This window comes from Pristiophorus japonicus, chromosome 6, assembly GCF_044704955.1.
Source record: "Pristiophorus japonicus isolate sPriJap1 chromosome 6, sPriJap1.hap1, whole genome shotgun sequence".
Lineage (NCBI taxonomy): Eukaryota > Metazoa > Chordata > Chondrichthyes > Pristiophoridae > Pristiophorus > Pristiophorus japonicus.
This window is the reverse complement of record NC_091982.1, coordinates 175,118,293-175,133,912: the sequence shown is the minus strand read 5'-3', so window position 1 is coordinate 175,133,912 and position 15,620 is coordinate 175,118,293. Positions and strand designations below refer to the sequence as shown.

The following is a 15,620-nucleotide window of genomic DNA, read 5'->3' as shown; positions in this document are numbered from 1 at the left end:
CTCTAAGAGTCTAGGAGACTAGTGTATAGAAGAGATAGCATATTGCAGTTAGGTTGGAGCATGTCATTGAGGCAGAAGAAGGGATATTTTTCATCTAACCTATTTTCTCTAACTTGAGTATTTAAAACTGCCGGTGGATATAAAGTCAAAAATGCTCAATTTCGTATCACCTTATTAAACACTCATTAACTATAACACGTTCCTGAGATAAATTGTACAGTTCACATTGAATCACTTCTTGCATTATAACCTTTGTCTTTACCATAGTAGAAAATATTTTCTATATTTCATCTAAGAAATTTAAATAATTTACTTTATCAAATACTAATTTCATCCAGAGTTTTTTCTCTGCTTTTAGGGCTAGAGTTTGAGCGCTGGCTGAATGCGTCTGGACCTCCGCTGTTGGAGCCAGATTTGTCTCAGGGATCTTGTTTGATTAAACCGGTGGAAACTCTGTACCAGTTGTGGAGTTCAGAAACTCTCAATGGAAACCGTATTACAGACATTGATATTTCCAAATGGAAAACGTTCCAAATAGTTCACCTGTTGGACAAACTCCTGGACAGATCTCCACTGCCTCATGGTAGGATAACATGCTTGTGTATCTGGTTTTATTAGAGCTCATCATTATAAATAATTTGAGTTGTGCCCACAAATCTTAGTAAATGTTTTGTTTGAAGTGTATTCATTTTGCTTTAAAAGAGGGTCATGCTTGTGTAAATACGTTTGTTATCATAACTCCTGTGTAGAAATGCTAAAATTGCAAAGTATATCATGTAAATCTTCTTATTTATAATTTTATGCTTCAAAACTTTATGGTACTTTATTGTTATTGAGAACATAAGAAATAGGAGTAGGCCATACGGCTCCATGAGCCTGCTCTGCCATTTAATACGATCATGGCTGATCCGATCATGGACACAGGTCCACTTTCCTGCCCGCTCCCCATAACCCCTTATTGGTTAAGAAACTGTCTATCTCTGTCTTAAATTTATTCAATGACCTAGCTTCCACAGCTCTCTAGGGCAGCGAATTCCACAGATTTGCAACTCTCTGAGAAGAAATTTCTCCTCATCTCAGTTTTAAATGGGCGGCCCCTTATTCTAAGATTATGTCCCCTAGTTCTAGTCTCCCCTATCAGTGGAAACATCCTCTCTGCATCCACCTTGTCAAGCCCCCTCATAATCTTATACGTTTTGATAAGATCACCTCTCATTCTTCTGAATTCCAATGAGTAGAGTTCCAACCTACTCAACCTTTCCTCATAAGTCAACCCCCTCATAGAAACATAGAAAATAGGTGCAGGAGTAGGCCATTCGGCCCTTCGAGCCTGCACCGCCATTCAATGAGTTCATGGCTGAACATGAAACTTCAGTACCCCATTCCTGCTTTCTCGCCATACTCCTTGATTCCCCCTAGTAGTAAGGACTACATCTAACTCCTTTTTGAATATATTTAGTGAATTGGCCTCAACAACATTCTGTGGTAGAGAATTCCACAGGTTCACCACTCTCTGGGTGAAGAAGTTTCTCCTCATCTCGGTCCGAAATGGCTTACCCCTTATCCTTAGACTGTGACCCCTGGTTCTGGACTTCCCCCAACATTGGGAACATTCTTCCTGCATCTAACCTGTCTAAACCCGTCAGAATTTAAAACGTTTCTATGAGATCCCCTCTCATTCTTCTGAACTTCAGTGAATACAAGCCCAGTTGATCCAGTCTTTCTTGATAGGTCAGTCCCGCCATCCCGGGAATCAGTCTGGTGAACCTTTGCTGCACTCGCTCAATAGCAAGAATGTCCTTCCTCAAGTTAGGAGACCAAAACTGTACACAATACTCCAGGTGTGGCCTCACCAAGGCCCTGTACAACTGTAGTAACACCTCCCTGCCCCTGTACTCAAATCCCCTCGCTATGAAGGCCAACATGCCATTTGCTTTCTTAACCGCCTGCTGTACCTGCATGCCAACCTTCAATGACTGATGTACCATGACACCCAGGTCTCGTTGCACCTCCCCTTTTCCTAATCTGTCACCATTCAGATAATAGTCTGTCTCTGTTTTTACCACCAAAGTGGATAACCTCACATTTATCCACATTATACTTCATCTGCCATGCATTTGCCCACTCACCTAACCTATCCAAGTCACTCTGCACCCTCATAGCATCCTCCTCGCAGCTCACACTGCCACCCAACTTAGTATCATCCGCAAATTTGGAGATACTACATTTAATCCCCTCGTCTAAATCATTAATGTACAATGTAAACAGCTGGGGCCCCACCACAGAACCTTGCGGTAACCCACTAGTCACTGCCTGCTATTCTGAAAAGTACCCATTTACTCCTACTCTTTGCTTCCTGTCTGCCAACCAGTTCTCAATCCACGTCAGCACGCTACCCCCAATCCCATGTGCTTTAACTTTGCACATTAATCTCTCGTGTGGGACCTTGTCGAAAGCCTTCAGAAAGTCCAAATACACCACATCAAATGGTTCTCCCTTGTCCACTCTACTGGAAACATCCTCAAAAAATTTCAGAAGATTTGTCAAGCATGATTTCCCTTTCACAAACCCATGCTGACTTGGACCTATCATGTCACCTCTTTCCAAATGCGCTGCTATGACATCCCGAATAATTGATTCCATCATTTTACCCATTTTACCCATCATCTCCGGAGTGAACCTTCTCTGAACTGCCTCCAAAGCAAGCATATCCTTTCTTAAATATGGGAATCAAAACTGTATGCAGTATTCCAGGTGTGGCCTCACCAATACCCTGTACAACTGTAGCAAGACTTCCTTGCTTTTATGCTCCATCCCTTTACAATAAAAGCCAAGATTGCATTTGCCTTCCTGATCACTTGCTGTACCCGCATACTAACCTTTTGTGTTTCATGCACAAGTACCCCAGGTCCTGCTGTACTGCAGCACTTTGCAATCTTTCTCCATTTAAATAATAACTTGCTCTTTGATTCTTTCTGCCAAAGTGCATAACTTCACACTTTCCAACATTATACTCCATCTGCCAAATTTTTGCCTACTCATTTAGCCTATCTATGTCCTTTTGCAGATTTTTTGTGTCCTCTTCACACATTGCTTTTCCTCCCATCTTTGTATCGTGAGCAAACTTGGCTACGTTACACTCGGTCCCTTCTTCCAAGTCATTAATATAGATTGTAAATAGTTGGGGTCCCAGCACTGATCCCTGCAGCACCCCACTAGTTACTGATTGCCAACCCAAGAATGAACCATTTATCCTGACTCTCTGTTTTCTGTTAGTTAGCCAATCCTCTATCCATGCTAATATATTGCCCCCAACCCCGTGAACTTTTATCTTGTGCAGTAACCTTTTATGTGGCACTTTGTCAAATGCCTTCTGGAAGTCCAAATACACCACATTTACTGGTTCCCCTTTATCCACCCTGTTCTTTACATCCTCAAAGAATTCCAGAAAATTTGTCAAACATGATTTACCTTTCATAAATCCATGCTGACTCTGACTGACTGAATTATGTTTTTCCAAATGTCCTGCTGCTGCTTCTTTAATAATGGACTCCAACATTTTCCCAACCACGTATGTTAGGCTAACTGGTCTATAGTTTCCTGCTTTTTGTCTGCCTCCTTTTTTAAATAGGGGCGTTAGATTTGCAGTTTTCCAATCTGCTGGGACCTCCCCAGAATCCAGGGAATTTTGGTAAATTACAACCATTACATCCGCTATCCCTGCCGCTACTTCCGACCCTAGGATGTAAGCCATCAGGTCCAGGGGATTTATCCGCCTTTAGTCCCAGTATCTTACTGAGTACCACCTCCTTAGTGATTGTGATTGTGTTAAGTTCCCCCCCGCCCCCCCATTGCCCCTTGACTATCCACTGTTGGGATATTGTTAGTGTCCTCTACAGTAAAGATTGGTACAAAATATTTGTTCAGAGTTTCTGCCATCTCCATGTTCCCCATTACTAATTCCCTGGTCTCGTCCTCTAAGGGACCAACATTTACTTTAGCCACTCTTTTCCTTTTTATATACCTACAGAAACTCTTGCTATCTGTTTTTATATTTGTGGGGAACTGTAGTGTAAACCCCATCTCCTCTCTGTGATCAATCCAGAAGGTCTATAATAAATCTCATCAGGTTATTGTATACCTCATGAGGCTTGTTTAGTGAAGAATTTTGTTCCAGGACAGGTTAGTATGTTAGAGATTCTAAATCAACAATGGAGGGATATTTTTCCCATTCCATTCTAGGCCACTCATTCTTCAGCAGAGAGGCAGAATAGTCTGAACTACTGCTTTGTGATGGCTTAGCACAGGGTATGATGTGAACAGGGCATGTTGTTTAATTTAATTTTTCCATATTTCTGAGGCTAACACCATTTTTTTCCTGTTTCCCTGCTCCTTTTCTTGAGGTTTGCTGGAATCTGGCTGCATGGGTGTTGTCTATTCACCAATACTTGACCCAAGTGATCATTTTTCACGTGTAAATCTACACAGTGAGTGACAACAGCCTATTTGACCCTTGTGGGTATCTCGTCAGAGCCTGACCTGACATCCACATGCGTGTATTTTCCAGCAGGGATCACTGGATAGCACTCAGAGTGCGAAGGCTGGCTGATTTGATTTTCCCTTCCCTAACTCATGGGCTCTGAGGCCAATGGAATAACTAATAATTGAGGATGTAACGAGCAGGGTGGATAAGGGGGAACCAGTGGATGTGGTGTATTTGGATTTCCAGAAGGCATTCGATAAGGTGACATTTAAGTGGTTACTGTACAAGATAAAAGCTCGCAGAGTTGGGGGTAATATATTAGCATGGATAGAGGATTGGCTAACTAACAGAAAACAGAGAGTCGGGATAAATGGGTCATTTTCCGGTTGGCAAACAGTGACTAGTGGGAAGCCGCAGGGATCGGTGCTGGGTCCTCAACTATTTACAATCTATATTAATGACTTGGATGAAGGGACCGAGTGTAATGTAGCCAAGTTTGCTGATGATACAAAGATGGATGGGAAAGCAAATTGTGAGGAGGACACGAAGAATCTCTAAATGGATATAGGTAGGCTAAGTGAGTGGGCAAAAATTTGGCAGATGGAGTATAATGTGGGAAATGTGAAGTTATCCACTTTGGCAGAAATAACAGAAAAGCAAGTTATAATTTAAATGGAGAAAAATTGCAAAGTGTGCAGTACAGAGAGACCTGGGGGTCCTTGTGCATGAAACACAAAAAAGTTAGTATGCAGGTACAGCAAGTAATCAGGAAGGCAAATGGAATGTTGGCCTTTATTGCAAGGGGGACAGAGTTTTAAAAAAACAGAGAAGGTCTGCTACAACTGTACAAGGTATTGTTGAGGCCACATTTGGAGTACTGTGTACAGTTTTGGTCTCCGTATTTAAGGAAGGATGTACTTGGAGGTTGGTCAGAGAAGGTTCACTAGGTTGATTCCAGAGATGAGGGGGTTGATTTATGAAGATAGGTGGAGAAGGTTGGGCATATACTCATTGGAGTTCAGAAGAATGAGAGATGATCTTATTGAAACTTATAAGATAATGAGGGGGCTCAACAAGGTGGATGCAAGAGAATATTTCCACTCATAGGGGAAACTAAAGCTAGGGGACATAGTCTTAGATTAAGGGGCCGTCCATTTAAAACTGAGATGAGGAGGAATTTCTTCACTGAGGGTTGTAAATCTATGGAATTCTCTCCGCCAGAGAGCTGTGGTGGCTGCGTCAATGAATATATTTAAGGCGGAGATAGACAGATTTTTGAGCGATAAGGGAGTAAAGTATGGGGAGCGGGCAGGGAAGTGGAGCTGAGTCCATGATCCGATCAGCCATGATCTTATTGAATGGCCAAGGGGCCAAATGGCCTACTGCTGCTCCTATTTCTTATGTTCTTATGAATACATCACCCCACATCAATCACCAAGACCTCTTACTTACATCTCTTCCCCTACTTCGGCCTCTCTGCAGCTGAAACTCTTATCCATGCTTTTGTCATCTGCAGCCTTGATTATGCCAATATTCTCCTCCCTCTGCCTTCTTTTATCCATGCTCTATAAACTCCAACTTGACAAATATGCAGGTGCCCATTTCCACATTAAACTGTTTATCTATCATGCCATGCAAACCCATACTCGCTCTCTCTTCCCCAACGCATTGAGCTTAATTAAACTCCTTGTTCTCATCTTCATAGAAACATAGAAAATAGGAGCAGTAGGAGGCCATTCGGCCCTCCGAGTCTGCACCGCCATTCAATATGGTCATGGCTGATCCTCTATCTCAACACCATATTCCCGCTTTTTCCCCATATCCCTTGATGCCTTTTGTTTCTAGAAATCTATCTATCGCCCTCTTAAATATATTCAGTGACTTGGTCTCCACAGCCTTCTGTAGTAGAGAATTCCACAGGTTCACCACCCTCTGAGTGAAAAAATGTCTCCTCATCTCGGTCCTAAATTTCCTACCCCGTATCCTGAGACTGTGACTCCTTGTTCTAGATTTCCCAGCCAGGGGAAACATCCTCCCCGCATCCAGTCTATCCAACCCAGTCAGAATTTTATACATTTCAATAAGATCCCCTCTCATTCTTCTAAACTCAAGTGAATACAGATCTAGTCGACCCAATCTCTCCTCATACAACAGTCCCGTCATCCCAGGAATCAGTCTGGTGAACCTTCGCTGCACTCCCTCTATGGCAAGTATATCCTTTCTGAGGTAAGGAGACCAAAACTGCACACAATACTCCAGCTGCGGTCTCACTAAGGCCCTGTATAACTGTAGTAAGACATCCTTGCTCCTGTACTCAAAACCTCTTGCAATGAAGGCCAACACAACATTTGCCTTCCTAACTGCTTGCTGCACCTGCATGTTTGCTTTCAATGACTGGTGTACAAGGACACTCAGGTCCCTCTGTACATCGACACTTCCCAAGCCATCACCATTTAAATAATACTTTGTCCTTATGTTTTTCCTACCAAAGTGGATATCTTCACATTTATCCATGTTATATTGCATCTGCCATGTGTTTGCCCACTCACTCAACCTATCTAAATCGCCTTGCAGCATCTTTGCATCCTCCTCACAACTCTCAATCCCACCTAGTTTTGTGTCATCAGCAAACTTGGAAATATTACATTTGGTTCCCTCATCCAAATCAATTATATATATATATATATATATATATATATATTGTGAATAGCTGGGGCCTAAGCACTGATCCCTATGGTACCTCACTAGTCACTGCCTGCCAGCCCGAAAAAGACCCGTTTATTCCTACTCTCTGTTTCCTGTCAGTTAACCAATTTTTAATCCATGCCAGTACGTTACCCCCAATCCTATGTGCTTTAATTTTGCACACTAACCTCTTATGTGGGACTTTATCAAAGGCCTTCTGAAAATCCAAATACACTACATTCACTGGTTCTCCCTTACTATCAGTTACATCCTCAAAAAACTCCAGTAGGTTTGTCAAACATGATTTTCCTTTCATAAATCCATGGTGACTTTGTTTAATCCCGTTGATATTATCTAAGTGTGCTGTTATCACATCCTTTATGACAGACTCCAGTATTTTCCCTACTACTGATGTCAGGCTAACCGGTCTGTTGTTCCCCGTTTTCTCTCTCCCTCCTTTTTTAAATAGTGGGGTTACATTTGCCACCCTCCAATCTGCAGGAACTGTTCCATAATCTATTGAATTTTGGAAAATGACAACCAATGCATCTACTATTTCCATGGCTACCTCTTTTAGTACTCTGGGACGCAGATCATCAGGCCCTGGGGATTTATCGGCCTTCAGTCCCATTAGTTTCTCCAACACTATTTTCTTACTAATTATCATTTCCTTTAATTCCTCTTGCTCACCAGACCCTTGGTTCCCTAGCATTTCTGGGATGTTATTTGTGTCCTCTTCCATGAAGACAGAACCGAAGTATTTATTTAATTGTTGTGCCATTTTCTTGTTCCCCATTACAAATTCTCCCGTTTCTGTCTGTAAAGGACCTACATTTGTCTTCACTAATGTTTTTCTTTTTACGTACTTGTAGAAACTTTTGCAGTTGGTTTTTATGTTCCTTGCAAGTTTACTCTCATACTCTATTTTTCTCCTCTTAATCAATCTCTTGGTCCTTTTTTGCTGAACTCTAAACTGCTCCCAATCCTCAGACTTGCTACTTTTTCTGGCAACTTTGTATAACTCCTCTTTGGATCTAATAATATCCTTAATTTCTTTTGTTAGCCATGGTTAGGCCACTTTTCCTTTAGTGTTTTTACGCCAGAAAGGAATGTATAACTGTTGCAATTCATGCATTTGTTCCTTAAATATTAGCCATTGCCTATCCACCTTCATGTCTTTTAATGAATCTTCCCAATCTATCATAGCCAATTCATTCCTCATACCTTCGTAGTTTCCTTTGTTTAGATTTAGGACCCAAGTTTCGGATTAGACTACTTCACTTTCCATCTTAATAAGAAATTCAATCATGTTATGGTCACTCTTCCCTAAAGAACCCCGCACAACAGGACCTCTTCTCATTACACAATACCCAATCTAGGATGGCCTGTTCCCTGGTAGGCTCCTCAACATACTGGTCTAAAAAAACCATCTCGTACACACTCCAGGAATTCATCTGCCACAGTATTATTACTAATTTGGTTTGGCCAGTCTCTATGTAGATTAAAGTCACCTACGATTACTGTAGTACCCTTGCTACATTCATCTCTAATTTCCTGTTTGATGCCGTCCCCTACACTACCACTACTGTTTGGAGGCCTATAGACAACTCCCACCAATGTTTTCTGCTCCTTGGTGCTCCTTAGCTCCACCCAGACTGATTCTACACCTTGATTCTGAACCAATATCCTTTCTCACTATTGCTCTGATTTCATCCTTTACTAACAATGCCACACCACCCCCTCTTCCTTTTTGCCTGTCCTTCCTAAACATCGAATATCAGTTCCCAACCCTGGCCACCCTGCAACCATGTCTCCGTAATTGCAACTATATCGTATCCGTTTATATCTATTTACGCTGTTAATTCGTCTACCTTATTACAGATGCTTCGTGCATTCAGATACAATGCTTTTAAATTTGTCTTTTTAACATTATTAGATATCGTAACATTATTTTGTACTATAGCCCTATTTGTCTTACTGCTATTTTTTCTTACCTGGACCCTATTTGCTAGTGCACTCTTTTGTTTGTATGCTCTGTCCCTTCCTGACATAATCTGGTTACCCTTACCACAATCACTTTCCTGCATTGCTCCTTTTTCTTTTTTCTTTAGCATTCTAGATTGCTTACTACTGCGACCGTTTCCCCCCCCCCCCCCCCCCCCCTTATTTAGTTTAAAGCCCTATCTTCCTCCCTAGTTAGTGGGAACTCTGGTCCCAGCATAGTTCAGGTGTAGTCCATAGTCCATCCCCACGGAACAGCTCTCTCTTTCCCGAATATTGGTACCAGTGCCCCACAAATCGAAACCCACTTTTCCCATACCAACCTCTGAACCACGCATTCATCTCCCTAATTCTATTGACCTGATGTCAATTTGCTTGTGGCTCAGCTAATAATACAGAGATTATTACCTTTATGGTTCTGCTTTTCAATTTAGTCCCTAGCTGTTCAAACTCTCTCATCAGAACCTCTTTCTTAATCCTACCTATGTCATTTGTACCTACGTGGACCACGACAATTGGATCCTCCCCCTCCAACTCCAAGTTCTTCTCCAGCCCGGAGATGTCCTTTACCCTGGCACCAAGGGTCATAATACAACCCCTTCATCTCAGGAAGTCTCTCCATGGCCTCATTGCACGCTACTTACATAAGAACATAAGAAATAGGAGCAGGAGTAGGCCATTTGGCCCCTCGAGCCTGTTCTGCCACTCAATAAGATCATGGCTGATCTGCTCTTGGCCGCAACTCCACTTCCCTGCCTGCTCCCCATAACCTTGACTCATTTATCGTTCAAAAATCTGTCTATCTCCACCTTAAATATATTCAATGACCCAGCCTCCACAGCTCTCTGGGGTAGAGAATTCCAAAGATTCACGACCCTCTGAGAGAAGAAATTCCTCCTCATTTCAGTTTTAAATGGGTGACTCCATATTCTGAATCTATACCCCCAGTTCTGGATTCCCCCACGAGAGGAAACATCCTCTCTGCATCTACCCTGTCAAGCCCCCTCAGAATCTTATACGTTTCAATAAGATCACCTCTCATTCTTCTAAACTCCAATGAGTAATAGACCCAACCTGCTCAACCTTTCTTCATAAGACAAACTCTTCATCTCAGGAATCAACCTCGTGAACCTTCTCTGAACTGTCTCCAATGCAAGTATATACCTCCTTAAATAAAGAGACCAAAACTGTGCGCAGTACTCCAGATGTGGTCTCATCAATGCCCTGTACAGTTGTTGCAGGACTTCCCTACTTTTTATACTCCATCCCCCTTGCAATAAAGGCCAACATTCCATTTGCCTTCCTAATTACTTGCTGTACCTGCATTTAGAAACATAGAAAATAGGTGCAGGAGTAGGCCATTCGGCCCTTCGAGCCTGCACCACCATTCGATAAGATCATGGCTGATCATTCCCTTAGTACCCCTTTCCTGCTTTCTCTCCATACCCCTTGATCCCCTTAGCCATAAGGGCCATATCTAACTCCCTCTTCCCTCTTGAATATATCCAATGAACTGGCATCAACAACTCTCTGCGGCAGGGAATTCCACAGGTTAACAACTCTCTGAGTGAAGAAGTTTCTCCTCATCTCAGTCCTAAATGGCCTACCCCTTATCCTAAGACTCTGTCCCCTGGTTTTGGACTTCCCCAACATCGGGAACAATCTACCCACATCTAACCTGTCCTGTCCCGTCAGAATCTTGTATGTTCTATGAGATCCCCTCTCATTCTTCTAAACTCCAATGTATAAAGGCCCAGTTGATCCAGTCACTCCTCATATGTCAATCCAGCCATCCCAGGAATCTGTCTGGTGAACCTTCGCTGCACTCCCTCAATAGCAAGAACGTCCTTCCTCAGATTAGGAGACTAAAACTGAACACAATATTCCAGGTGATGCCTCACCAAGGCCCTGTGCAACTGCAGTAAGACCTCCCTGCTCTTATACTCAAATCCCCTAGCTATGAAGACCAACATACCATTTGCCTTCTTTACCGTCTGCTGTACCTGTATACCAACTTTCAATGACTGATGTACCATGACACCCAGGTCTCGTAATCTGCCACCATTCAGATAATATTCTGTCTTTGCGTTTTTGCCCCCAAAGTGGATAACCTCACATTTGCTTTGGGAGTCTCGTGTCTGACATGCGGACAATGTGGCCTGCCTAGCGGAGCTGATCAGTATGATCACTGCTTCAATACTGAGGATGTTGACCTGGTTAAGGACGCTAATGTTGGTGCGTCTGTCCTCCCAGGGGATTTGTAGGATCTTGCGGAGACATCGTTGGTGGTATTTCTCCAGCGACTTGAAGTGTCTACTGTACATGGTCTCGTATTGGACTTTCAGCCACCTAAGAACTCATTTTAAGAGTGGACGCAAGTCTTCCTCGATTCCGAGGGACTGCCTATGATGATGTACCTGCATACTAACCTTTTGTGTTTCATGTACAAGAATCCCCAGATCCCCCTCTACTGCAGCATTCTGTAATTTCTCCCCATTTAAATAATAATTTGCTTTTTTATTTTTCCTACCAAAGTGGATAACCTCACATTATACTCCATCTGCCAAATTTTTGTCCACTCACTTAACCTATCTATATCCCTTTGCAGATTCTTTGCATCCTCCTCACAACTTGCTTCCCCACCTATCTTTGTATCATCAGCAAATTTGGCTACATTACACTCGGTCCCTTCATCCAAGTCATTAATATAGATTGTAAATAGTTGAGGCCCCAGCACTAATCCCTGTGGCACCCCACTAGTTATAGTTTGCCAATCTGAAAATTACCCATTTATCCCGACTCTCTGGTTTCTGTTAGCTACCCAATCCTCTATCCATGCGAATATATTACCTCCAACCCTGTGAGCTCTTGTCTTGTGCAGTAACCTTTTATGTGGCACCTTATCGAATGCCTTCTGGAATCCAAATACACGACATCTACTGGTTCCCCTTTATCCATCCTGTTCGCTACGTACTTCTGCAACCTCTGCAAGACTTGCTTTCCCTCTTGTAATCTTCTGATTTTAACCTTCTGTGCCTCCCATCTTCCGTTGCCCCATCATTGGTAGCGGAACTTTCAGCTACATAAGGCCTGCCTTCTGGAAATCCCTCACAAAACCACTCCACATTTGTACTTCTCCTTTCTCCATTAAACATGTTCTCAAAACCCATCTTTGTGTCTAAGCTTTCAAGCAGTCCTCCTAAATTTTCTCCCTAGGTTGGTGTTCCATTTCTGTTAGTACTACTCTGTAAACTGCTTGGGACATTTTCTACAGTAAAGGCACTTTTCAGAATGGCAGGCAGTGACTAGTGGGGTACCGCAAGGTTCTGTGCTGGGGCCCCAGCTGTTTACACTGTACATTAATGATTTAGACGAGGGGATTAAATGTAGTATCTCCAAATTTGCGGATGACACTAAGTTGGGTGGCAGTGTGAGCTGCGAGGAGGATGCTATGAGGCTGCAGAGAGTGACTTGGATAGATGAGGTCAGTGGGCAAATGCATGGCAGATGAAGTATAACGTGGATAAGTGTGAGGTTGTCCACTTTGGTGGTAAAAACAGAGAGACAGACTATTATCTGAATGGTGACAGATTAGGAAAAGGGGAGGTGCAACGAGATCTGGGTGTCATCGTACATCAGTCATTGAAAGTTGGCATGCAGGTACAGCATGCGATTAAGAAGGCAAATGGCATGTTGGCCTTCATAGCGAGGGGATTTGAGTACAGGGGCAGGGAGGTATTACTACAGTTGTACAGGGCCTTGGTGAGGCCACATCTGGAGTATTGTGTACAGTTTTGGTCTCCTAACTTGAGGAAGGACATTCTTGCTATTGAGGGAGTGCAGCGAAGGTTCACCAGACTGATTCCCGGGATGGTGGGACTGACATATCAAGAAAGACTGGATCAACTGGGCTTGTATTCACTGGAGTTCAGAAGAATGAGAGGGGATCTCATGGAAACGTTTAAAATGCTGATGGGTCTCGTCAGGTTAGATGCAGGAAGAATGTTCCCAATGTTGGGGAAGTCCAGAACCAGGGGTCACAGTCTAAGGATAAGGGGTAAGCCATTTAGGACCGAGATGAGGAGAAACTTCTTCACCCAGAGAGTGGTGAACCTGTGGAATTCTCTACCACAGAATGTTGTTGAGGCCAATTCACTAAATATATTCAAAAAGGAGTTAGATGTAATCCTTACTATTAGGGGGATCAAGGGGTATGGCGAGAAAGCAGGAATGGGGTACTGAAGTTTCATGTTCAGCCATGAACTCATTGAATGGTGGTGCAGGCTCGAAGGGCTGAATGGCCTACTCCTGCACCTATTTTCTATGTTTCTATATAAAGTTTGAGTTGTTCTGCAATACATTTTAACCATTGCAGCTATTGGACTGATGTCTATTTAAGAGGTGTATTTAAACTACTGGTAACATTAAGACCTTTTAGTAGAGGTCCCTATCATGTGGTATGACTAATGTTCTGTGCAACGGTAGATATTTTCCCTTAATATCAGGGAAATGGATTTTTGACGGCTGCGCTCGTAATGCAAATTGATAAAATGGTAAAGCAACTTCACAAAAGAGTGCACTTTTATGATTAATTGGCCTGACAGTCAGTTGTGTTGTGTGCTTTGGCACAGATCTTGATTGTTTTACTGCAAAAACAATCTGCCATAGTTGGAATAATAAATAAATTACTGGTTCTATTCATGACAGTTCAGCAGATTCATTGGGGGCGGAAGAAATGAAAGATAGAACAGTTGTTCATGAGCACAATTTTGTTCTGTCCATTTAGAGAGCCAGATCATATACATGTTGACAAGAAGCTAAGCTAAACAAATGGAATGGAGAATGTAATACGGAGAGAACCATCCAAGTAAACAAGGGATTATAGACACTAACATTGTGGATACCTAAATCAAATGACTAGGTGGGGTAGATAATACTGTAAGGAAAGGGTTAATTAAACTGTCTTGAAGCCTCTATATATTTAGAATGGTTAACTTTTATCTTTTGCCTGTTAAGTGAGTTTTTGTTAGAAGAATGAAAATGTAATCATAAGACAGGCTTGATTTATTTTGGATAAATCTGTTTTCGCAATGTATCAGTTTAGATAGTGGGAATTAAAAGTTGTACCAGGCAGAAGCAATGTTTAGCTGATAAGAGATTCAGTAGCGGACAAACCGACTTCCTTTGAAGATAGAGACAGCATGGCTGCTTACAGCCCCCTGCAGCTTTCAGCTTTGCAGGCAAATATGAATATGTAATATTTTTATGACAGTTAAATGTCCTCCCAGGATATATTGAACAAAGACAAGTTTTGACCATCAATTTGAGAAGTTATAATTTTATTGATTCTCTAAGCCTAACATTCATGTGTGATAGAAATATATTCCAGGGATATTAACTCCTCCAAGGACACACACGCGTAAGGAATGAGGTCACGTGATAACATCGCCTGTTCATTAACTTCTCTGTAACTATTTTCAGTTTAATGATTTGATTAACAGTTCAATCAAGATGATCCCATCACAAAGTTTGGGGAGTTGTACTCGTTAAAGCTCAAGTTATTGATAAGGGACATGGGAAAGGAATTATGTAATGCTATGAAGTATGCATGTTGTTACATACTAGTTGTGAAAGGGGATATAAAAATGGGTGTCAGGAGAGATACCTCAGAATTCAAAAGATTGACTCTCCAATTATACCGAGCTTGGAACCGTAACATATTTTGAATTTCCCAGCGAACTCGCAGGGTTTTACCATAAGTGTTGCTGTTAAATGTATGTTTAATTATTGTCAATAATAATTAATACCGTATGCTTAATTTTTGTGAACATCAATAAATGTTTTGAACCTTATTATTTTGTGTCAGCCATGGCTCAGTTGGTAGCACCCTCACCTCTGAGTCAGAAGGTTGTAGGTTCAAGTCACACTTCAGAGACTGGAGCACAAAATCTAGGCTGACATTTCAGTGCAGTACTGAGGGAATGCTGAATGTCGGAGGTGCCGTCTTTCAGATGAGTCGTTAGACCGAGGTCCAGTCACCCCTCTCAGGATCCCATGACACTATTTGAAGAAGAGCAGGGGAGTTATCACCAGTGTCCTGGCCAATATTTATCCCTCAAGTAACGTCAGTGAAACAGATTTATCTGGTCATTATCACATTGCTGTTTGTGGGAGCTTGCTGTGTGCAAACTGGCTGTCGCATTTCCGACATTACAACAGTGACTACACGTCAAAAGTATTTCATTGGCTGTAAAGCGCTTTCGGACGTTCGGTGGTTGTGAAAGGTGTCATATAAATGCAATTCTTTTTTTTTAAACATAAACTCAGAAGTACGAACACCCATCCTCTAGCAATTATTGTTACTCATTGGTCCAATGAGTTTTGGGTCGCTGGGTGATGCCTGACGCTGTCCACATGGACCTGTGGACATTGATCAGCACATTTTTGGTTT

At 42.2% G+C, this 15,620-nt stretch overlaps 1 protein-coding gene across 2 annotated transcripts in view; it reads left to right on the top strand.

Moving 5' to 3' along the window:
• rnpepl1 (arginyl aminopeptidase like 1) overlaps positions 1 to 15,620 on the top strand; it is a 72,429-nt gene that overhangs the window by 44,629 nt on the left and 12,180 nt on the right. For both annotated transcript variants that reach the window (XM_070883404.1, XM_070883403.1), the window contains one exon: positions 359 to 583. In XM_070883404.1, coding sequence (XP_070739505.1) covers positions 359 to 583 — 225 coding nt within the window. The remainder of the gene's footprint in view (positions 1 to 358; positions 584 to 15,620) is intronic.